We start from the raw sequence: 25,705 nt of genomic DNA on the forward strand, positions 1-25,705 counted from the left end.
TAAGTCACAAAGATAATATTCTACATATATTTTAGTTTGGTGAGCAGCATCTGGGGTCTTAAAAGCTAATGAGTAGCCATCTAAGATAAAACTATTGATCTCTACTCACATGGACCAAAAAAGAATGAAAGAAATCAAAAGTTCAACGAAGAAACTAGCCCACATGAACCAGATGAACTAGATGGTACTTGGCTACTATTACCAATTGTTCTGACCAGAGATACACTAGAAAGTCCTGGATAAACTATAAGAAAAATACAGAATAAAACTAAAATCCACCCACTGGACCAATAGAGACTAGAGGAACCCTGGAGACTATTGTCCCATGATAACCTTTGAATTTGAAATTCAAACAGGTCACCTTTCAGCTAAACAATACATTGATAGGCTTGAAATAATATAGCCTATGAGTAACGTATTCCTTTAAACAATTAACTGTATGAGCACAAGCATGAACAAATACCCAGAAACACAGATAGGAAGGCAAGGAGGGAAGAGAAGCTAAGATTAATGGGAACAGAACAAAAAGAAAGGAAATAATGAGAATGCTGACACGTTGTAAAAATTTTAATCAATGAAATGTAATAATTTGTATAAAAACTGTTAAAGGAAACCTAATTTGCTGTGTAAACTTTCACTTAAAGGATAATAAAATACTATTTTAAGAGTCACATGTTTGCTGGGTCTCAAGACGCTTGCCTAAGGATGAGCTCTTTCAACTGTGCCAGTCTGTCACTTTTGAGTGCTTCCCGGATGGAGTGGAAAAATCCAAAGTAATGTTCAAAATTATGCATCATAAGCAAGACACCAGCCAGCAGTTCGTTGGTCACCAGCAGATGATGGATGTATGCACGCGTGTGATTCTTACAGCAGTAACAGGAACATCCTCTCACCAACGGGTCAAAGTCCTCCTGGTACCTGAGAAAGGAAGTCACCATACATTCCAGAGAGTGAGGAATAAAAGGAATCCACAACCTAGACTGTCTATTCTATGTTTAATAGCACTATTGGCAAATGCTCAGTGCTGGGTACCTGCTTAATATGGTAATGTGGTGAAAAGTTTGCAAAGGGCTACGGCATAGATGATTCTTGAAAACATTATTCCGGACACAAAATAACAATACAGTGCAATTCTACTTATATGGAATATTGAGAATAGGTGAATTGATGGAGACAGAAAGTAGACTAGACATTACCAAGGGTTGGGAAGAGGGGACAATGCTTTTGTTGTTGTTAGGTGCCATCAACAATGCTTAGTAGGGTACAAAGTTATTGCTTAAAACACAGAATTTTTGTTTGGGGTGATTAAAAAATGTTTTAAAAATATATAGTGGTGATAGCTATACAACATGAATGTAATTAATCTATGGAATTATATACTACAAAATGCTTAAAATGGCGAATCTTAGGTAACATGTTTTACCACAAGTTAACAAAGTGCACAGTAAGTCATGGAAACTCTTGACATTTTCTCTGATGGATACAACCTCAAAGGGTGAGAGTTACAAGAGAGCATCAAAAGCGATCCACTCAATCACTCACTCATAGTGAGTGCTGTCTTTCTTAGTCACATTGTAACACCCCAAAAAAGAAACCCAAACTCAGTCATCAAGTCGATTCTGACTCAAAGCGACCCTATAGGACAGAGTGGAACTGTCCCATAGAGTTCTGAGGTTGTAACTTTTTATGGGAGAAGGCAGCCTTATCTTTCTCTCATGGAGAATCTGTGAGTTTGAACTGCTGACACTGTGTTTAGCAGCCCAACGCTTAATCCACTGAGCAACCAGGTCGCCAATAAAGGCACATAATACCAAAAAAATGCTGTTCTGGGTGAATGGTACTTCTCACCACCAGAATTAGTGTCAGAAGACAAGGTATTACCATATGTACTCGTACAACTGCAGTTTACAAACCATTTTCACATCCTGTTTTCATTTAATCTCCACAAAAACATTTAGAAAGTTATTTTTATTGTCATTCCACAGATAAAGAAACAAAAGATGCTATGGGGGTTATGAAAGAAGGCTCTGAAGCTAAGATACTGGGTTTAATTTCTGACTCTTCACTCAACTCACCAGAGCAAGTCCCTTCACCTCTCTCTGTACATACAATTTCTTATGTAGGAATCAAGGGTAATAGCTGGAGTCCTGGTATGGCACAATGGGGTAAGGTGCTGGGCTTTTGAACTGCAGGGTCAGTGGCTCAAGCTTACCAGCCACTTCTTAGAAACCCTATACAGGATCACCATGAGTCAGAAACGACTCCAAGGCATCTAACAACAACAACCTCAAAGGGCTTGACCACTGTGGCCGCACATACTAAGCACCCTGTATTACATTTACCAGCTATTAAAAAGAGGTTAGGAGTCAGGTGTGATCCTGTAGGATAAGCACGGGACTGCAAGGCTGATTAGAACCGCAAGGCCAGTGGTTCAAGATCACCAGCCACTCCTCGGAAACCCTAAATAGGGTCGCCAAAAATGAGATGGAACCAACTCGACGGCAATTAGCAACAACAAAGAGAGGTTAAATGATTTAGCCAAGATCACATTCAAGAACATTGTTAGGATTTGCATTCCAAGTTTCCAAAATTTCTAATTTAATGCTGAGAACAAGAACACTGTAATTTCCAATTAAATCTATAAAATAAAGGGAAATTAAGTAGTAACATTTTATACTGCCTGCAGTCCTGGTGTGGCACTGTGGGCTAATGTGTCAGACTGCAAAGTCGTTTGAACTATAAGGTCGGTGGTTCAAGCTCACCAGCTGCTCCTTGGAAACCCTATACAGGGTCACTATGGGTCGGACTCAACTCGATGGCACCGATCAACAACAACATTTTAAAAACATAAATGAATCTCCTCAGCTATTTTTTATGAAGTTAAATGTGGTTGTTACTGTTATGTGCCTTCGCGTCAGTTCCAACCTTATGCACAACAGACACAAATATTTCTTGGTCCAGCACCATCCTCATAATCACTGTTATGCTTGATCCCACTGTGGCAGCCACTGTGGCGGTACGCCTCATTGAGGGTCTTCCTCTTGTTTTCTGACCCTCTATATTACCAAGAATAATGTCCTTCCCCAGGGACTGATTCCTCTTGACAACATGTCCAAAGTATGTGAAACAAAGTCATCCGTGCTTCTAAGGGTCATTCTGGCTATGTTTCTTCAAAGACATATTTGTTTTGTTCTTCAGGAAGTCCCTGGTATATTATCTTCACTAATACCACAATTCAAAGGTATCAGAATTCTTCAGTCATTCACACACACTGTCTAGTTTTCACGTGTATATGACATGACTGAAAATACTATGTCTTGAGTCAGGTACACTTAGTTCTCAAAGTACCATCTTTGCCCATTACAATAGGTTCTTTGATTTCTTAATGCTGCTTCCCTGGGCATTGATTGGTTGATCTAAATAAAATGAAATTCTTGACAACTTCAATGTTTTCTCCTCTTATCGTGATGTTACTTACTGGTCCTGGTCAAATTGTATGGAATTTTGTTTTCTTTACATTGAGGTCTAATATATACTGAAGTCTGTAGTCTTGATCTTCATCAGTAAGTGCTTCAAGACCTCTTGGCTTTCAGCAAGTAAGGTTGTGCCACCTGCATATCACAGGTTGCTGATGAGTCTTCCTCCAATTCTGCCACTGATGGTCTTCTTCATATAATCCAGTTTCTCGGATTATTTGGTCAGCACACAGACTGACTAAGCGTGGTGAGAGGATACAACCCTAACATACATCTCTCCGGATTTTAAATCACTTGGTAGTCATCACCATTTCAGACTTACATTAAGAAGCCCCTAGAATATAAATGGAGTCCTGGTGTGGTGCTGTCTGTTAATGCACCAGACTGCAAAGCCATTTGAACTGCAAGGTCAGTGGTTTAAGCTCACCAGCTGCTCCTCAGAAACCCTCTACAGGTTCGCTATGGTTTAGAACTGACTCGACGGCACTTAACAGCAACAACAAGAATATAAGTAAGATCAGGGCTTTCACTAATTGTGAAGTCTGTATTATAATTACACACATAAATAAATCTGTCTGTATCCCTAGAATGTTCTATCATTTAAGAGAAATAATAACCCAGCACTAAGTGAATGCACTAAACTCTCAGGAACCATACACTGGTCCACTGATTACTGCCAGTTTTGGCCAAATGCAAACTTAAGAGACACGATAGGAAATTCTTTATAGAAACAAGTATTTTATTTTGTATTTATAACCTATCTATAATCAAGATGACCTAAGTCTCTTAAACATTAAAAACTTTGTTGCGCTTCATTTTGAAATCCTTATTATACTGTGTTCATTACTCAAAGTATTAACCCAAAACTCACTGTTGTCAAGTCAATTCCAACACAAAGGGACACTACAGGACAGAGTAGAAGGGCCCCAGAGAGTTTCCAAGGCTGTAAATCTTTAAGGGAGCTAAATGTCACCTCTTCCTCCCACAGAACTGCTGGGAGGTTCAAACTGCTGAGCTTCTGGCTAGCAGCCAGTGCTTAATTACTGCATCACTAGGACTTCTTACATTTAAAGTATGGTGGTGCTGGTTATGTGCCATGCAGTTGGTTCTGACTCATAGCGACCCTGTACGGGGTTTCCGAGGCTGTAAATCTTTACGGGAGCAGAAAGCCTCATCTTTCTCCCATGGAACAGCTAGTAGTTTTGAACTGCTGACCTTGCGGTTCACAGCCCGATTCGTACCCACTACACTGTTGTTGTTAAATGTCACTGAGACGGTTCCGACTCATAACAACCCTATACAATGTTTCTGAAGAGCACCTGGTAGGTGTGAAGCGCTGACCTTGTGGTTAATAGTCCAGGGCTTATAAAACACCAAACACAATGGATTTGGTGTAATCTTCTGATAGCTCTTCTAAAGCAACAGTTATCTAACCTTTTCTGATAATACAAAAAATACAAATTCATTTGCAGAAAAAAAGGGTGTCTGGAACTGAATTTGAGAAGGCCCAAATAATATTCAACTATAAATATTTTGACTCCTGGTGTGGCGCTGTAGTGGATCAGCACTGGACTGTGAATCACAAGGTTAGCAGTTTAAACTCACCAGCTGCTTCTTGGAAACCCTATACAGGGTTGATATGAGTCAAAGTTGACTCAACAGCACTTAACAATAGCATAAATACTTTACAAAGTCATAAACTAAAAAAGGAATTGTTACATAAACTTGTAGAATAGACTGCAATAAGAAAGTTGCAAATCAAAATCCAAAGTTAAAAACAAAATTCCTTACTTTTTTTCCTTCAGATTAATTTCAAATGATGTCATTTCTTGGGTACAATCAGTTGTTTTAATTTTCTTTGTTTGATCCACACAGTTTATTTCCTCTTGTATTCCATTTTGCTGCAATACTAAAGGACAAACCAATAAAAAAGTCTTGAATGAAGATCAGATTAGGAGAAGTCATTGGATAATTTTTATCTTAGTTATTATTTCATGCCCTTTGCATCCCATAGTTCCATTGCTCAAGAATTTATCCTAAGCAAATCACACACACAAAAACAGACATATGCATCCCAATGACCACTATACTAGGAGATCTATTTATAGATCCAACAATGTCTAAGAAAATTATTGCTACAAGTATGTAACATGTAATCTTTTGTCAAGAAATAATTTTTATAAACTGGTGTGTATTTGTGTGTGTGCTAAAGAGAGAGAGAGAATAAAAATGTGTGTATCTGTTGGGGCTATCCCCATGTCTCAATATAAAGCACACAGAAATACATTTGGCTTTGTAACTAATCTATCTGGGATAGAGGCAAAGTAGGTTACGGTTTTAATTTACATATTCTGCATAGAGACCTTGATCTTCCAGGGAATTCAGATGATCCAGAATTATATAAGGACTTGAATTATTCCCTTGGACTCTGCTTTAAAAACACACATTCCTAGAAAGGCAAAAGAGACACCTGCCTCCACACAAAGAGCCAGCTGCCTTGAAAGGGGCAATTAGGTAAGAGGCATTTCTTGGGCTGAGAACAATCTCAGTGAGGGCTAGAGAGAATGGGCAAGGAATAGTCCAAGGAATGTAGATTTTGTCCAGGTTAAAGGAAGAAAGGAAGACCTGAACACTGTTATTGTTAAGTGTCACTGAATCAGTTCTGACTCATAGACACATACAGTTTCCAAGGACCAGCTGGTGGGTTTGAGCTGCTTACCTTGCAGTTAGCACTGCTTATTCTACCACACAATACTTGTTGTTGTTATTAAGTACCGTAGAGTCAGTTCCGACTCATAGCAACCCTGTATAGGGTTTCCAAGGAGTGGCTTGTGGGCTTGAACCACCAAGCATGTGGTTCAAAATGACCTTGTGGTCCAGTGCTGTATCCTACAATGCCACACCAAGATTCCATACCTCACTAGCACTGTTGTTATTTTGCTCCCATGAACTGGCCTGGAGACATGGAGACCCTAATAAAGCTCTCGATGTTAACAAGCTTGGCGCTGACATTCTGGAAAACTCCTGTCACTCAGGAAAATTGCTGTCTAGAGTAGGCAAGTTACTCCTTTGGAATTTTCACTTTGTAATTGGTAATGGACTTTAATTATTATCCACATGCACTTATGTACACACAAACAAATATGATTAATAACAATACTTCTATGTAAATGTTCAAACTGAGTTTTCCTAATCATGAAAAATATAGATGCTTTCAGGCCATAAAGGGACTTGTTTGTTCCAAAGAAGTCTATCACTTTCTCTTTGGAGTTTTGCATATTCACAGTACTGAACAGGTAACAGCTACCTCATTCCTGACAGAAATAGTTTAGTAAATGAAGTCATGAACACTTAAAAAGTGCTTATGGAATACCCATTCACATATATTATGTTCCTGTCATCTGTCAAAGAACAGTCAAATTGATTTATTTTATTTCCAGAAGTATTCTCATCTACATTAAGGGTTAGGTTGCTTTGTGCTGCAACATCATCTGAATTAAATTTTATTAACTTGTACAAATTAAAATGAACCTTTCAAAAAGTTCCTGATGCTATTCAAAATTAAGACTGGTGTTGGCCGAGGAAAAGTTCAAAAGCCAGCAGAAAAAGGGAGAGGAAAGCACATCTTTTGAAAGCCACAGAGAAGCCTGGGTGTGCAGCATTGTACATAGCCCAAAAGCCTGAATACTGGTTCCTTGACTATGGCCCATTACCCAATTTTCTTGATTTCTGAATGATTAAACAATTAAAAAAAAAAAAAAAAAGGAAGTGCTTCAAAGCAACATGAGCAAAGGAAAATGACTTTCTTATCTCAGTGTGTTCAAAAACAAAAGTAAATTAAAAACAACACAAGGATCAGAGGGTGATGAAACTCCTATTTTTTTTAATAGCATGGGCTTTTTGCTAAACGCAGACAAGAACTGTTTTGTAGAAAAACGGATTAAGCAATTCAGAGGTTCTCTTCCTAAATTTTCATCACTATTTACTCTGAATGCTCTTTTTTCAGGCTAATAGAAGAAGTTTCATTTTTCTTGGATCTGCTCACTACAAAATCATTTCCTAACATGAATGAGCTTCATATATAGTATTAAGTACCTGATTTTGTGTGTCAACACACCAGGACATACAGATAGGAAACAGAGAAGTAGTTTTACAAAAAGGAGGCTTTATAATATGACAGAACTTTAAAAAGTTTGTGGAAAATTAGGCTCTCTTTCAATTCATTTTTCTATGATCTTTTTGAAGCTCCTTCATACGTACATATTTGTCTTGAGACTCAAGCCAAAAATTAAAAGAGAATTAAAGAAACTTATGGAAAACCCAAGGGTTATGCATCTTCAAAAGACCTACATGTCTCTTCAGGATTCAGCTGGTAATCAAAGCTGAAAGTCAGGGCACATCCCCGCTCTGTCACTTGATATGGGAAAAAACTCTCAAACAGGTCCACTCCTCTTTCAATACACTCAAGCACCTCATCAGGCCGGCTAATCCCATAGATGAGCCTGTGAAAAGAATATTAAGAACATGAGGACAATGGCAGGAATGAAATCAGAGTGTCTTTCCAATGAACAAGGCACTAAAGAGTTAATAATGAAACACAGCACTCATGATTACACAGCAAAGTGTGGCGGAAAGAACTAAGGGCTTTGCAGGCAGATACCTGGGCTTGAGTCCTAGCTCTGCTATTTATTTACTTGCTGTTATTTGTTACTTTGAGAAGGCCTGTTAACCCTGATGAGTCTCAGTTTTCTTATTTTAAAACCAAGACCCTTATAATGTGTGTCAGAATTGAAAAATACTGCAAATTTTCCACAATGCCATTTTTCCATAAACTTTTTGACGTTCCCTGGTACATACCCACAAAACTGTTGTGAGAAATACTGAGGTAATGTTGGAAAAGCCAATGGTAGTTTCTAGTAGCAAAAAGTTCAATAAAGGTTAGTTCCCTTTCCATTCTCGTCTCTTCTAAGTAACCTCTCTATTCTTATACTGAACTTTAGATCCTATGCTGTAGGAGAAGTACTGGACTGCTAACCACAAAGTTGGCAGTTCAACCCCACCTGCCAGCCCCTCCTCAGAAACCCTACACAGGGTTGCTATGAGTTGGAACTGACTTGACAGTACTTAACAAACTCACATTATCAGGGTGTTCTAAAAGTCAGTGGGAAATGCATATTATTTTTTAAAAACTAAGGATTTCAAACTTTTTTGCACCAAAGTACGCATATACTAACTTGTTGCAACGTGTCTGAGCAGGATCTAGTTTGAGACACTAAAAAGGATAAAACATTAGTTTGAAAAGAGCCCCTATCAGAGCAACATGAATTCTGCTTTAAACTGAAGCAAGAACAAACACCAAATTTATGGTGAAGAATGGTGAATTCAGATGTTTTACAAAAGTTTATGGGGACAATGTCCAAAATAAATCAACATTTTATAAATGGATAACTCATCTTAAGAAGGGATGAAACAATGCTGAAGATGAAGCTCTCGGCGGCAGGTGAACCATAACAATTTTTGAGGAAAACAAACTTGTTCATGTTCTAATTGAATAGAACTGATGATTAACAACAGAAAGAACAACCAACCTTAGAGACATCTCAACTGGTTCAATTTACACAATTCTGACTAAAAAATTAAAGTTGAGTAAACTTTCTGCTCCACAGGTGCCAAAATTGTTTCATCCAGATCAGCTACAGACAACAGCACAACTTTCAATGGAAATTTAAAACAATTGGGTTCAAGACCCTGAAGCATTTCTTGGAAGAACTGTAACAGGAGATAAAACATGGCTTTATCAGTACAATCCTGAAGACGATGCACAAAGTAATGGCTACCAACAGGTAGAAGTGGTCCAGTCAAAGCAAAAGCAGTCAAGAGCAAAGGACATGGTAACAATTTTCTTAGTCTGTTCAAGGCACATTGCTTGACTTTCTGAAGGGCCAAAGAATGATAGCATTTGCTTATTAGGAGAATGTTTTAGAAAGTTAGGCCAAAGCTTTAGGAGGAAAATGCCCAGGAAAGCTTCACCAGAGTCCTCCACCAATCATCAAACAAGGGCAATTCTGCAAGAGGTTCAATGGGAAACCATTAGGCACTAATGATTTGAAAGCTGGCTTCTTTTTGTTTACTGATCCTAAAAAAATTTTTAAAGGGCACCCATTAATGTAAAAAGTAATACATTGACATAATTAAATTCCCAAGACCCTCAGTTTTTTAAAACAAACAAAATAAAAACAAATCCAGTGATTCAATTCCATCTCACAGCAACCCTGTAGGATATAGAACAGAACTATTCCATAGGGTTTCAAAGGCTGTGAATCTTTATAGGAGCAGATAGCCTCATCTTTCTCTTATGGGCTTGAACCACTGACCTTGAGGTTCAACAACCTGACATGCAACCCACTGCACCACCAGGACTCCTCTTTAGAGATGGATTAAGTGGCTGCTATCATCACTTACGAGGAACTCTGGTAGCGTAGTGGTTACAAATCGGGCTGCTAACCTCAGGGTCAGCAGTTCGAAACTACCAGCTGTTCTGTGGGAGAAAGATGAGGCTTTCTGCTCCCGTAAAGATTTACAGCCTCAGAAACCCTGTACAGGGTCGCTATGAGTCGGAACCGACTCCATGGCACATAACAACAATAATCATCACTTACAAAAGTATTCTGACATTGATGGAGCTTATGTTGAGAAATAAAGTTTATATTCTTTATTTTTATCTTTTAATTTCATTTTTCCACAAGCTTTTCGAAGTCCCCTTGCATACAGATTTTTCCAAATACAAAATTGTGTGCTTTTTTCCCCCTCAAGTATTTTCCATGTTTTAATTGTCATTTTTCCTGTAATTTAAAAAGAACAATAAATAACTGGTTCAAGACGGATATTCCTCATAGGTGCATTTACAAAGCAACTCTTACTCTCCAAACTTCACCGCTGACTATGGGATAGAAGAATCTACTTGGAGTTCATGTTTCTTTATATTTCCTCTGTTAATAAACAGTCTGAACTATGGAGTGAGATAATAGATGACAGATTCTGAAAGTGTTAAAAATACTCAACTAGGTTTTGCCACTAAAATAAGACAGGAAATGCAATAAAACAGGGCTGACTGATAGTGTTCTTTTCTATTTTTGTTTTTCTATCAATAGCCTCTTTTTATGAACTGGCAGAAGACAGTTTAAAAATTCCTTAATTCCTAAAAAAAAGACTGATAGACTGAAATAATATTAAACACCAGAATCCTACAATATATATCAATATTCCTGATTAGTTTCCTGTAATGCAATGTTTTCGTACTCCTTTCTGACTAAGCTGGCATTTCTTCTATACACATATATAAAGGAAAAAAAAAAAATCTCAGCTTTCAACTCCAATAACATGTATCTATAAGCCCGTAGCTTCAAAGAAGTCCAGGAAAGGACTAGAAATACTAGTGCCGAACCATTATCTTCACCTGAATGAAATAGCACAGGAACGGGAGCAATGAACACAAGAGAAAAACTGGAGGGGCAAATGCTGGTTAGTGTGATAGAAATATTCAATATCTCGCTCTGGGTATTTACACAAGTATATAGTGGTGGTGGTGTGCCATGGAGCTGGTTCCGACTCATAGAGACACATGTATATATAAAAATCCAACTGAGCTGTACATCAGATGTATACACTTTACTGTAAACTAGACAATAGTTAAAAAAATTATATTACTCTAAAGTGTCTCCCCATAATCTACCCTCTTTAATTTTTCTGCAAGAAAAAGGCATGAGTAGTCACACCAAGTGGTATATAAGAATTTACATAGTCTTTTTAAAATTTAAAAACTGAGTAGCCTATTAAGACATCAAACCCACTCAGACTTTGAATTTGTAGCTTTACAGATCATCCCTTCTCACCAGTACATGGTGAATTCTGAGGTTTATGAAAATTTAAAAACCAAACCGACGAGTGTTGCCAATACACTCCCTACCTGTATTGAGCCTAAGAACTTCTAAAGGTCCTTATTAGTATAGGACCCCTTCGTTCCACCAGGCATCCGCCTCTGTCTACAACTTTCCCTGAGTTAAGTCAGTGCTCCACACACTTTATACTTGTCTCCAGGCACCAAGTTATAACGAATATAGAACAATATTTTCATGTGGTTAACAAAAAGAAACAGTTATTAACACGTGCTCTCACTTATAATAAGGAAATGAAATAATTCGCATGTCAATCATCACTGCTCTAAGTTCTAAAATCAAGAGTTGACAGTCTATGCCAACTCCCCTCAGAGTCTGTCAGAAAGTGCCTAATCGAAAGATGAAAATACATGTCTATGTATAGAGACTACATGATAAACACACAGTCAGCTAGTACCCCTGCCCAGGCCTCCAATGTGGCTTGGACTACATTTTAACTGAACACTAGCCTTGGTTTGTCTTCGGGCAGCTCCGCAGTGACTGATGACAGCAAGTGCAGACCAGTCTCCAAGGTCATCGGAGTCCCCTGAAAGCCATCCAGAAGGAAGCCACCTACAGGCCGCTTGGCTGTCTCTCGTGCTGACCTCAGCCTCTCCTCCATCACGTCTCCACCTTCAATCACTCCAATGACCAGACTTTTCTGTAGGACCTGAGGTAAAAGAGGATTAAATGTTTTCAACTGTCTACAGTATTAGAGACCTTTGCTTAAATGGACTTTAAATGGAAGTCAATGGATTGAAGAGATCGTGGTGGAGCTGTTGCAGTTGAAGCAAGTAAGGGAATGCTATGTACCCTACCCCTCCCTGAGAAGCTTTAGGACTCCAATTTGAAAGCCACTGGAATTGGCAAGACTGAGGATAAAGAGTCAGTCGATATATGTAGTTATATACTCCCTTAGGTCTTAAATATTATAATGAAATGTACAAAGACCTGGAGTTAGAAAACCAAAGGAGAACACACTCAGCATTTCTGAAGCTGAAAGAACTGAAGGGAAAATGCAAGCCTCGACTTGCAAGATTAAAGGATTCTAGGGGGAAAATACTGAATGATGCCGAAAGCATTAAAAGAAGATGGAAGGAATTCAGAGTCACTGTACCAAAAAGAAATGGTCAATATTCAACCATTTCAAGAGTTAGCAAATGATCATGAGTCAATGAAAATGAAGAAAGAAGCCCAAGGTGCATTGAAGGCATTGAAAAAGAACAAGTCTGTAGGAATTGATGGATTACAAATTGAAACCTTTCAACAAATTGAGGCAGCACCGTTAGGCACTCACTCACTCACATATGCCAAGAATTTTGGAAGACCACTAAGTGGTCAATTGATTGGAAGAGATCCGTATTTCTGGCCATTCCAAAGACAGGTGACCCAACAGAATGGGGAAATCACCTGAAAATATCACTAATATTACATGCAAGTAAAATTCTTCTAAAGATAATGCAAAAATGATTGCAACAGTACATTGACAAGGAACTGCCAGAGGTTCAAGCCAGATTTAGACGAGGACATGGAACCAGGGATATCACTTGATATCACAAGACTTCAGGTGACTCTTGGCTAAAAGCATAGAATACCAGAAAGACATTTACTTGTGTTTTATAGACTACACAATGCTCCCATAAAGATTTACAGCCTTGGAAACCCTGTACAGGGTCGCTATGAGTTGGAACCGACTCCACGGCACATAACAACAACAACATAGACTACACAAAGGTTTTCGATTATGTGAATCATGACAAGCTATGGACAACATTGCAGAGAATGAGTATTCCGGAACACTTAACTGTGCTCATGATGAACCTGTACGTAGACCAAGAGGCAGTTGTATAGGGAACACCGAATGGTTTAAAATTTGGAAAAGCATCCACTAAGGTTGTATTCTTTCACCACACTTATTTAATCTGTGGAGTCCTGGTGTGGCACTGTAGGATAAGCACTGGATTGCACGGTTGTTTAAATTGCAAGGTCGGTGGTTCAAACTCACCAGTCGCTCCTTGGAAATGTTTCACAGAGTTGCTGAGTTGGAACCAGCTCAGTGGCACTTCACAACATTCAATCTGTATGCTGAACAAATAATCCAAGAAGCTGGATTATATGAATAAGAACTGGAGGAAATGGCATCAGGATTGGAGAAAGACTTATTAACAACCTATGATATGCAAATGATACAACCTTGCTTGCTGAAAGTGAAAAAGACTTAAAATACTTATTGATTGTCCTCACGTCTGCCCATGTCTATTGGGTTGGGCTCCCAATTTTGCAAAATCGAATAAAGAAAACCTCAATCTTGCTAAAATGAGCAAAGATTAGATTTCTTGAGTGTCAGTATCAGTAACATTTCTCACACATTTGGGGACCCATCTGAGATTTTCTGCCTGCTTGGAGTGGAAGGCCTGGTGGAAAAGGAGGGGAGTGCCACCTTGGTTTCGGTGGCCTACTCTGCAAGGGTGATCACCTCCCAGTGAGAACCAGAAAAAGTCGTGAGACTGTTAAAAGAGAGAATTAGCGAGAGAGATGAGAAGGACTGAGAACAGACGATCAAGCAATATCATGTATGAGCCAAGGTGGGAAAATTGGACTACAATATATAGCTAAAAGGAGGGAGTAGTTATCTTTTATTTCAGGTACGGACAATCCCAGAACCAACAAGAAGGAAGAGCATAAGTGGAGCTTGGGATCACTGCCTGAAGAAGCAGCAATAGCAGCGATGGTGGCAGAGGCAGTGACATGGAAAAATGGAGCAGCTCTGGACTCTAGGCCCATGGACTGAATGAGACTGTGTACCTATGGGCTGCAGACGGGCTTTTAGACATTTATGTGTGCATCAAATATTTCTGCTTCATTCATTTGTGAAATAACTGGGGCTGGTGCATTTTCGGTTGTACATGTTTTAGTAATATCATGTCAGGAACAAGTATGATGCAACTTAATAAAGGCAAAGGTATAGTTCTACTCTTAGGGACATCCAGAAATGATACACTTTATGAGGATTTAAGAAGAATAAATGAAGATGAGACCAATAAGTGTAAAGAGAAAAGAGGATTTGCGAGAAATTTTCAAGATGGTCCATCTTCAGGAATAAAGGGTTCATGAGCTTGCTAGACCAGACATAGGTTGTTGATTCAATCCAGGGATATGCAAGCAGGATGAATTGGGGGAGGGGAAAAGAAATCTGTTCCAGGGCTAGAAATTTTAAAATAAAAATATACCTATACACTTCAATGGTAGCAAAGGCTGTGGTGAGAGAATGTCATTGGGAAACCTACACAAAACCTTATCCTATGCACCCTACAGTCCCAATCATGCTCTTTCAGACACTTTTTTTGTTCTCAAAACTTGAAGAATTAAAAGGAACAGGATTAAAATAATTTAAAAGAACAGGTTGAAAATCCCTCGAGGATGCCAAAACAGTCTTTTTGAAGTGGTGTTAAGTGTGCAGAATTCTTGGGGAAGTGCATTCATAAGTGTATAGATGGAAATGGAGGATATGCCAAGAAACAGCAGCTTCACATTTTAATATTTTTCTTTAATAAAGGTTGCTATACATTTGTTGGACCACTGAGTTGTTATTGTTATGTGCTGTGGAGTTGGTTCCAACTCATAGCAACTCTGTACAGGGTTTCCGAGGCTATAAATCTTTACAGGAGCAGAAAGCCTCATCTTTATCCCGCGAAACAGCTGGTAGTTTCGAACTGCTGTCCCTGAGGTTCACAGCCCGATTCGTAACCACTATGTTACCAGAGGACCACTGAGTACATGGGTCTAAAATCTACATGTGGTTCTGTAAGACAAGCACTAGACTGTAAGGTTGGTTTGAACCGCCAGGGTTTGCGGTTCAAACCCACCAGGCACTCCTCAGAAGCCCTACATTGGGTTGCTATAAGTTGAAACAACTCAATGGCACTTAATAACAACAAAACATAGATATGTCTGATACAAATGAGAATGCCCAGGGCTAGAGTGGCAAATGCTTTTGTGAGTCCTGGTATGGCATTCTAGGATAAGCAATGAACTGCTATGAGGTTGGTGATTCAAACATATCAGCCAAGTTGAAAACCCTATACACGGTTGCTATGAATTGGAACTGATTCATTGGCATGTAACAACAACAAAAACAATTTTGCCAAGGACTGGGCAATGTTTGGTTCTGTTGTGCATAGGGTCGCTGTCAGTTGATACCAACTTGATGGCACCTAACAACAACAAAAAGGTTTACAAGGAACAGCTGGTGAGTTTGAACTGCCGACCTTGTGGTCTGCAGTCCTGTACTGAATATACAGTGCCACACCAGAAGTATTAAATGATCTTAAGACTCTGCAATCCTACTCTCTGATCACTATCTCCCATTCTCCCACCTCTTCTATTCTCTCCTAGTAGCACACCTTTCTTCTACTTCATCAACTCTGCCATTAGGAACCTTTATTTACTGTTCCAGTTTCATCTTCCCCACCCCATCATAGCCATTCACCATCAGCAAGAATTTATTGAGGGTTTACTATGTGTGAGGCATTATGTTATGTGATGTTGTTAAGTGCCATTGAGTTAGTTTCGTCTCATAGTGACCCTGTACGGAATTTCCAAGAAGCACCTGGTGGGTTTGAACTGCCGACTATGCAGTTCGCAGTCTAGTGCTGATCCTACAGTGCTACAGGAGTCCGTGTGTATGTTATGGGGATACAAAAATGATGCAGAGAAACTGAGCTTAAGGAGGTCACAATCTAATAAAGACAAGCATATAAAGAAACCATTTCAATACAGTATGATTTAAAACGATGACATACAATGAACAAATTCCTCTTCTGGCAAAGAATCAGAGACAGCTTGCTAGTGGAATGAAATGAGCTAGAACTAAAGCAAGAAAAGGGAAATGGCTGGAAATAAGTTAACAGTCCAAAAGGAAGTCATGTAAAGTGACAGCAAAAAAACCCAAACAAACAAAAGAGCAATGCCTTCAGGACCTACACGAAACTTAGCACAGGCTCTGGGAAGAAAGCAGCCCACAATGAACTGAAGTAGGAAACAAAGGCCAGGTCACCATGGGCTGTCCCTATTGGGTAAGAACTGAAGGGAGCAGTCATTAAATTCTCTTTGGAAAGCAGGTAGTTGGTAATTTACATTGAATTGCCAACTCAGGAAGACGTCAGGTACAAAAGAACTGTGTCATTGAGATCCGTAGGGTTTTTATTAAAAATAAAGTATTAGGCCTTTCATCCTAATCGTCTTGGTCTGGAAGCTCCGCTGAAACCTGGTCAACATCATAGCAATGTACAAGCTTCCAATGACAGACTGATGGTGGCTGCACATGAGATGCAATGGTCCAGAATCAAACTGGGGTCTCCTACCACTGAACTACTTACTATTGCCCTCAGGATAGGTCCTTGTTGTTGTTAAGTGCTGTTGAGTTGCTTCTGACTCATAGTGACCCTATACAGGGTTTCCAAGGAGCAGAATGTGAGCTTGAACCACTGACCTGTGGTCTGCAATCCAGTGCTTATCCTAAGCATAATACCAGGCAAACAGTAATACTTCTGGTTCAGAAGTAAAAAATTAGAGACACTAAAAGAAACTAAGAAGTGAGGAGCAAAGAATTGGGAGGAGGAAGAGAAAAACGTCGTGTCAGGGAGTACAAAACAGAAGAAAACTTCAGAGAGAAAGGAGTGGTCTTACCTCTGAGTTCTCCTGTAGCCGCAGGCAATTATCCAGGAACTGAAGTGATCGGTCAACCGACTTTCGGGCTCTTTTAATGGAAGTTGCTTCTGCACAAGATGCCTCTCCGTCTGAGAGGCATTGGAACCAATCTGGCTGAAGTGCCTGCTGAATTGCCATGAATTTGGAAGCAGTCATTTCCACTCGTCCTCCAACACCCCACACAGACACAGACTGCCATGGAGCAAAAGGAGCAGAAATTAGCAATAGTGAATTGCAAAGAAAAAGAAAAAGTAAACAAACAATCAAGCAATACTGAATTTAATTATTCTTTACAATTGGAGACATGATGACAATTCAATATTCTAAAAATGATGGGTTGATAAAAAAGGTTTCTTAAACCATATGCCAAATGCTCAAGGGACCTTATAGCCCATAGAGAATCCTTCAATGGTCACACAAGCCGACTTCTCTGCTCACCCCAAGAACTCTGCTATATTTTTCAAGACCATTCTTCCATTCTCCTCTTTCCTCACCTGGCTGCTTTGCTGTTCCTGCCTAAACAACAGACATTAATCTCTTTCTGTCTTTGATCACACTGTTTTTAACTGAAATGCTCTTCCGTCACTGTTTGCCTGGTAAACTACTATGCATCCCTCAAGACAAAGAGTTCAAATATCATCTACTTTGATGTATGACCCCAAACCATCCTGGGCATAACATGATTCCTTTCTCCTCTAAGCTCCTAGAGCAATTTATACTCATTTCTTTTATAGATTAGATATCACTTATCACACCACTGTACATTAGTCTGACTTTGTTGTTGCTGTTGCTGTAAGTGCCATCAAGTTGATTACAACTCATAGCGAACACGTGTAGGGTTTCCCAAGAGAGGTTGGCGAGTTTGAACTGCCAATCTTGAGGTCGAGTGCTTATCCTACAAACCACACCAAGACTTTGTCTGACTATAGCATCCCAATTGATGTGTGTGTCTCAAAGTATCCTAGGGTCTCATACATTATCAATCTCTAATAAACATTTACTAGGATAAAGTAGATACAGAATTATGCACAAATACGTAAATCTCATAGTACACAAGAATCTCACTATGATGTTAACTTCTTTGCCCCGCAGCATCCCTCTTCATGGAAGAGCTCAACAAGGACACAAATACAGAGGCTCCATGCAGTATTTCCAGAATTCTATGGCTTAAGAACACTGTTCAAAGTTGTGTCGTTTTCGTATTTTCATTGGAATTCAAAGAACAAAATAAAAAGAAGTACACTTTCAAAAGAGTAACTTAAAATAGTTACTATAGACAAGATGAACAGACATTATTGACATTAGTAACTCAACTGCAAGGAAAGCAAATTTGTTGGAAAAGAGGCAGTCCATACTGCAGCCCTGCCCCAACGCTGTCCTCAGGGACTGTGACAATAGTGAAAACTTTGAGTGAAGTCTTTGATACGGTTCATCATCAGTTAAAATCTCTGGCTGTGGCCCCAACTCTTACCAATTCTGTTCCAGAAGCCAGCAGTATTACACTGAGGTTGTACTATAGAGTTGTACATGTGATAGCACTCAACAGCAACTTTCCCCCACTCTTCCCAAGACTACTAATCCCGCAAACAATGCATGACATTGAAAAACCATTGTTTCCTCTCACATCATTGCAATTTCTTTTTTTGGCATGTATTTGACCCTCCTTTCTTGCAAAGTTTTTTGCCACAATGAGAAAGCTGAGGATACATTCCTTACCTTAACCCCAGCTATAGGCAAACCTACTCTGACTCCTATAAGCCACTCCTGTGTAAGTGGTGCCAGCGAGTTGGAGGAAGGGCATTTCAGTCAGAAGGAACAGTGTGATCAGAGACAGAGGAAAATTAATGTGTCTGGTGTAGGCAGGAACAACAAAGTGGCCAAGTGAGGAAACAATGGGCTAGAAGTATAACAGAATCCTGTCATATTCAGAGAAATAAAGACAAGGCATAAAGTGGTCAGAAATAGGCTAGCCTTCTCAGCAATGGGATCCTAGCATCACAAGGATACAATAGGCTAACTTCATGTGGCAAAGGTGTAGTCTTAGAGGATGTTCTGAGAACATACCTTGTTTGTCACATAACCAGCTGGACAGGGGTTGACTGGATCATGCAGGGAGCAGTACAAGAGGGATTCTGGCATGCCTGTTCAAATATTAAAAAGAATCTTTGAGAGAGCTTACACTAACAATTACATTGTGCTGTATGAAAAAGTCTTTGTAGTTAGTAGTGCTGGACTAAGTAATTCTAAATATTAGCATACAGTCTTAAAATTATGGAAGGTCTATAAACATGAGTCAAAAGATTATTTAAAAACCTATTATCTAAAAGAAGAAATTAAATGTAAGGTTCAAGTCTAATGACATACAAGTTACTACAAAGAAAATATTATAGCATGAAATACAATGGAAGTGTTTAACAACATGTTGTTGTTATTGTTAAGTGCCATCGAGTCAGTTCCAACTCACAGTGACCCTGTTGAGGGTTTTCGATGAGCAGTTGGAGAGTTAGACTGCTGACCTTGCAATTCAAACTGACCTTGTGGTTCAGTGCTTATACTACAGTGTCACACATGTTGACCACACTCAATTTGCTTTGGACAAGAATTTATTATCAAGTATGTTAATTCTGGAGTCCTGGTGTGGCACTGTGGACTGCAAAGTCAGTTTTGAACTACAAGGTCAGTAGTTTAGGCTCACCTGCTGCTCCTTGCTGGACTGCAAAGTCAGTTTTGAACTGCAAGGTCAGTAGTTTAGGCTCACCAGCTGCTCCTTGGAAACTGTTATTCATTGTCCAACTTTTAGATGCATATGAGGCTACTGAAAATAATCATGGTTTGGGTTAGGCACACCTTACTCAACTGGCATCTCTTCCCCCCGGCCATCCTTTCTGACAGCACTTTAAAGAGGTCTTGTGCAGCAGTTTTGCCTAATGCAATATATCGTCTGATTTCTTGACTGCTGCTTCCAAAAGTGATGGCTGAGCAGAGTAAAATCCCTAATTTAGCAAGTGCAGTTACCCTACTTAGAATCTAATATCTGTTTCTCTTTATCCCATCTAGGCCAGGAGAGCAGCAACTGTTTCCTAGCCACCTTTCAAACTTCAATACATGGTTCTTAGATGTTCAACAAATTTCGTTATCACAAGGTACACAAAAATAATTCAATTACTATTTACCTATAAACTTTCCAACTCCTTCCTTATATTCTGCCAAGACTTCATGATGCTCTGCCCTGTAATTAAAACAGAAAATATGACATAATAAATCATCCTGCAGAAAGCTTATGCAATAATTTAAGTCCTTTTTTCTCTACCCAAATAAGCATTACAGCAGTAAATGTAGTCTTGAAGAAGATAGGGCATCTAACTTTTCAGACAGAGTAAAGATTTTCAATTTGCAAATGGGCTTGTGAGATGAGAATTCAAGTATTCTGTATTATTAAATAATTTATTAATGTGCTTAGAATACTTGAATTTTCTTCCTACCCTGCCCCTTTTAAAATCACTTATTTGATCACATAGCAGCTTCTTCCATTAAGTAGAACATCAGTATGTATAATACACAAAATGATTTAGCTGTATTAGCTTTCTTTCTATAAAGTGCTCGTAACAAGTAGATGTGAAGCAGGCAGAAAAAACTTTTGAGGCTGGTACATAAAGACAAGTCCTAACTCCCAAGTTTAGCTCTCCTGGAGCATGTCCTGCCCTGTTACCCCTAGGAGCAGGGGCAATGAGGGTAGTATGGGACCTTAGCTTTGCAGGAAAACTGAAGTAGCTTGAACATACACCTGATCTCCAGCTTCTAGATTACAGGCAGATGATGTACTAGATCAGATATCTCTCTCTTGTGATTTCATTCACATATCTACAGATCCTACACACAGGATCGTCTTTCTCTCTGCTGCACCTAATTAGGCTAACAAAACTGCTGCCAGAGCAGTCATTTAATGATAAGGTCTAACACTAACAGTGATGACAGTGTAAGCTGAGCCATAACAGGAACCCCGTGGATATTCTGCAGTGTGTGATGCGTCAGGTGTGGGGCAGAGCCAGTCTTGGTGTACAGAAGGCAGCCTGGAATGTCCATGGTACGGTCTCCAGTTTTACCCAGGTTTTGTAATTTTCCCAGCCGACAGCCATTAACCACTTTGGTAAGATTCAACTTCATCCTAAAGGATGGCGCTGGGTCCTGAAAACAAAAGAGCATTAAACTGAGAAGAAGCTCAGCAATATCCAAATGCTAAGTGTTTTGCAAAGAAGGCGACCTATTTTTAAAAAACCAAAGATAGCATGTTTATTACTACCTGCAGTCTACAATTATTTTTTTAAACATCAGGAATAGAGAGAATAAGATACCTTCCTCAAAGTCACAGGGCAAGATGACAACATCAGCCAAACTAAAATTTGGCCACAGCATTTTTGCCTGAATTAATGAAAACCAGACAAGTAGAAGGATAAAATGTAGAAAGACTGATTTTGGGAAAAAGCCATGCAGCCACTGATCCACAAGCTTCTGAAAATGTGTATTGAGAAAGGTCGCTTAGGCCATCCTGTTTAGATTCATTTTTTTCCTGTCTCAAATTTAAGAGAATACTTAACTATATAGCAATTTTCAAGACAGAATTCTTAAATATTATTAAATAATTTATTAATATATATGGAAGAATATACATAAAAAATAAACAGAGATTGTCTCTGAGTGGCGGGATTAAGAGAGATTTTTATTTTCAAATTTGTTCTTATGCTGTTTTTGAGCAGACGTAATAAATTGCATGGAGCACACATGCAGTCCACAAACAACTCAGCAACTGAATTATCACTTTTATAATTGGAAAAGAAAAATATGTTTGTTTTGAAAAAAAAGACATCTTAATTTTCACAGATTGAGTTAAGCAAAATCCTAGACTTCATTTTTCGTATTGTTGTTGTTATGTGACGTTGAGTTGGTTCCGACTCACAGCGACCCTATACAGGGTTTCCAAGGCTATAAATCTTTACAGGTGCAGAAAGCCTCATCTTTCTCCCACAGAACGGCTGGTAGTTTTGAACTGCCGACGTTGAGGTTAGCAGCCCGACATGACAGAAATTGATAAGCAAGCACCGTGGATACTTTCAAAATGTCACTAGACGTACCAATAATGCCTGTTTAAGATACTAGTACTAAACAAACATTATCTATTATTAGTTAAACATACTGAGGAAGATGACTATTATTTTTTGAAAAATCATCAATTTTTATACTAAAATAAAATAGCCAATAAAATAAAATAAAATAGCCAATTTTTATACTAAAATAAAACAGTCTTTAGGATTTTAGAAATAAAAACTATTGTCTGTATTGTTCAGGAAGAGATCCCATGTTTAAAAATGACTTGTAAGCAATCAAGTGTTTGAGGAAAGCCTGGTCCATTTTCTACGACTCCTGGTAGGGTGCTGTAGGATAAGCACTCCACCACAAGGTTGGTTTGAACCTCAAGGTCAGTGGTTCAAACTCGCCAGCTGCTCCTCGGAAACCCTACACAGGGTCATTACCGGTTGGAACATCTTTGTGTTAACTTGAAATAGTGAAGCTATCTTCTTGTTGTTAAATGCTGTTGAGTAGGTTCCAGCTCATAGCAACTCTGTATATGGTTTCCAAGTAGTAGCTGGTGGGTTTGAACTGCGGACCTTGTGGTTTGAAGTTCACTGCTGATCCTACAGTACCACACCAGGAATCCATGAGACATAAAAATAAATGTCAGTGTAATGCATACAAAGTGAAAACTGCTAAGAAAAAAAGTTATGCTTTAACAACAAATAATACAGACACTTTTAAAACAAACCAAAAACCCTGTTTTTATACTTTAAAGCTGTTAAAAGAACAAGAAAGTTCATACCAAAAACTTTTATATCACATGTGTGAAAAGGGCTCAATATCCAGAGTATATAAAGAACTCCTACAACAACAAAAAGACAAACAATCCAATTTAAAAATGGGCAGAGAACTTGAATAGACATTTTTCCAAAGAAGGCATGTTGTTGTTAGGTGCCATCGAGTTAGTACCGACTCATAGAAATCTTAAGCATAGCAGAACGACCCATAGCAATCTTATGCACAGCAGAATGGAACACTGCCTAATCCTCAGTATGTTTAACTAATAATAGAGAATGTTTGTTTAGCAGTAGTATCTTAAACAGAAGGTACACAAATGGCTAATATACACATGAAAAGATTTTCAACACCATGAGTCACTATTGCTTTTAAGTGCCCACTAAGTTGGTTCCAATTCATAGAAACCGTATAAAGATTTCCAAGGAGCAGTTGGTGGGTTTGAACCACATTCAGTTAGCAGAGCAGTACTTATCCTACCTACAGCACTATGCCAGGACTCTACTACTAGTTATATATACCCAAAAGACCTGACAGCAGAGATTTGGCATTCACTGCAGCCTTATTCACAATAACTAAAGGTGGAAACAACCCAGTGTCCATCAACATATGAGTGGATAAACAAAATGTGTCACCTATATTCAAGGAAATAGTATTCAACCAAAAAGAGGAATGAAGTTCTAATACATGATGCTATAACATGAAAAGAACCTTAAAACCATTATCCTGGGTGAAACAGTCACTTTTGTGACCATATGATCCCACTTACATGAACTCTGAGTTAACACGCTGGACTGCAAAGCCGGTTTGAACCTCAAGGTCAGAGGTTCAACCTGATCAGTCGCTCCTCAGAAACCCTATGGTGTTGTTGTGTCGTGGAGTCGATTCTGACTGATAAGGGACCCTGTATAGGATTTCCGAGTCTTTAAATCTTTACAGGAGCAGAATGCCTTATCTTTCTCCTGAAGAACTACTGGTAGTTTTGAACTGCTGACCATGAGGTTAGCAGCCCTACTCGTAACCACTACGCTACAAGAGCTCCTTACAAGAGCTCCTTACATTATGGGTCAGAACGGACTCAACAGCACTAAACAACAACAGATTAAGCAAATTCATAGAGACAGTAAAAAGATTGGAATTACCAGGGATTGGAGGCAGGAGGTAAGGGAATTCTTGCTTAATAGGTACAGTGTTTGCCTGGGATGATGAAAGAAGTTTGGGGAATAGACAGTGGTGATGGATACACAACACTGTGAATATGACTAATGCCGCTGACTGAATTATATACTTTAAATGATCTAAATGACAAATTTAATGTTAGCTATTTTACTATAGGAGAAATGTAAAATAGTATGCAAATCACAAGCTAATACATATGTACTCTAGAAAAATAAACACAAGAGAAGAGTCATCAGTTTACCAAATCACATTCCCTATTTATCAGCTGATACATATAACTTACTAATCTCAAATTTAAAAATGGATTTTACACTAACAGAGCTCTAAATCTGTTTGTAGCAAAACTGAAGACTGGTTGGTTGGCTGGTTATGTGTCACCAAGTTGTTTCCAACTCATAGTGACCCTGTATACGGTTTCCAAGAAGCGGCTGGCGGGTTTGAACCATGGACTTTGTAGTTCAAAATGACTCTGTGGCCCAGTGCTTATTCTACAGCACCAGACAAGGACTCCAAGCAGCCAAGCAGTAGATAAGTTTATGGGTGGAGAGAGGGTATAGTTAGGTATGCTCACCACAGAAAGGTCAATCATTCAAAATCAAAAGGGCAACTTTTTCCTAGGATAGTGGAGAAGGGATAGGAAGGTGGGTGGAATGCAAATATGAACCACAGGGAGGTTGTTATGTGGAAAGGATTGTAATCATTGAAATGAAATAGAGTGTATGATTTATTGAACGTAAAGCTGATGATCTTGTCTGTAAACCTTCACTCAATTCACAAAAAGTTTTAAAAAAAATTCATATAAAAATAAGAAAAATCTTCAAAGGATAAAACTAGTATACTTAAAAATTAGGGTTAGTATTCTAGAATGTTAGAAACGTTTAATATTTCTCATCATCAAACCCATATTTTTATTTTATTCCAGTGTAAATCTTTTTATTCCATATAGATTTAACTCAATTCCAGGTAAAACCAACAAATCCCAATGCTTTAATAAACCTATATATAATATCCCAGGTAATATATGGCTTCCACAAGACTTTATGAAAAACTGAAAATAGTTTGTAGAGTCTCACCATACAAAGACTATCAGAGAGACTGCAACCTGGAAAATCCTCACCACTAGCACCATCACGCAGTGGTGTGGCATTGTGGATTAATGTGCCAGACTGTAAAGCTGTTTGAACTGCAAGGTCAGTGGTTCAAGCTCACCAGCTGCACAAAACCTTTACAGGGTCGCTATGGGTCAGAATCGACTTGACAGCAGTTAACAACAACAAGGAAACAGATAATGACGCCCTGTCCAAAGATAGCAGTGCAAAGATCGCGGCCACCATGCATTTAAAGTGGCCCTGTTGGCTACCATCTTTGAGCAGGGACAGCTGCCTGTTTCCTGTTGTTGTTAAATGCCATCAAATAATTTCCAACTCATTCTGTTGTTGTTAAGTACCATGGAATCCTTTACGACTCATAGCAACCTTGTATAGCAAGGATGGGAGACACCCAGCTCTCATTTGGTCTGGCTCTGCCAACGCAACTGCAGGC

General features: G+C 38.9%; 1 protein-coding gene across 2 annotated transcripts; it reads right to left on the reverse strand.

The window, feature by feature from the left end:
• Positions 1 to 673: 673 nt before the first annotated feature.
• On the reverse strand, positions 674 to 21,315 carry QTRTD1 (queuine tRNA-ribosyltransferase domain containing 1). 2 transcript variants are annotated; one of them, XM_006864171.1, is made up of 8 exons: positions 21,084 to 21,307; positions 20,293 to 20,348; positions 19,184 to 19,260; positions 17,099 to 17,311; positions 11,881 to 12,080; positions 7,827 to 7,978; positions 5,268 to 5,385; positions 674 to 918 (listed from the first exon to the last, which is right to left on the reverse strand). In XM_006864171.1, the coding sequence occupies exons 1-8, from the start codon at positions 21,281 to 21,283 to the stop codon at positions 687 to 689; spliced, it is 1,248 nt and encodes a 415-aa protein (XP_006864233.1). In that variant the 5' UTR covers positions 21,284 to 21,307; the 3' UTR covers positions 674 to 686. The 2 variants fall into 2 exon arrangements, with proteins under 2 accessions (XP_006864233.1, XP_006864232.1); XM_006864170.1 differs by lacking the exon at positions 19,184 to 19,260 and having other exon boundaries at positions 21,263 to 21,315.
• Between the last annotated feature and the right edge of the window lie 4,390 nt (positions 21,316 to 25,705).

Source organism: Chrysochloris asiatica, unplaced genomic scaffold (genome assembly GCF_000296735.1).
Source record: "Chrysochloris asiatica unplaced genomic scaffold, ChrAsi1.0 scaffold00061, whole genome shotgun sequence".
Taxonomy (NCBI): domain Eukaryota; kingdom Metazoa; phylum Chordata; class Mammalia; order Afrosoricida; family Chrysochloridae; genus Chrysochloris; species Chrysochloris asiatica.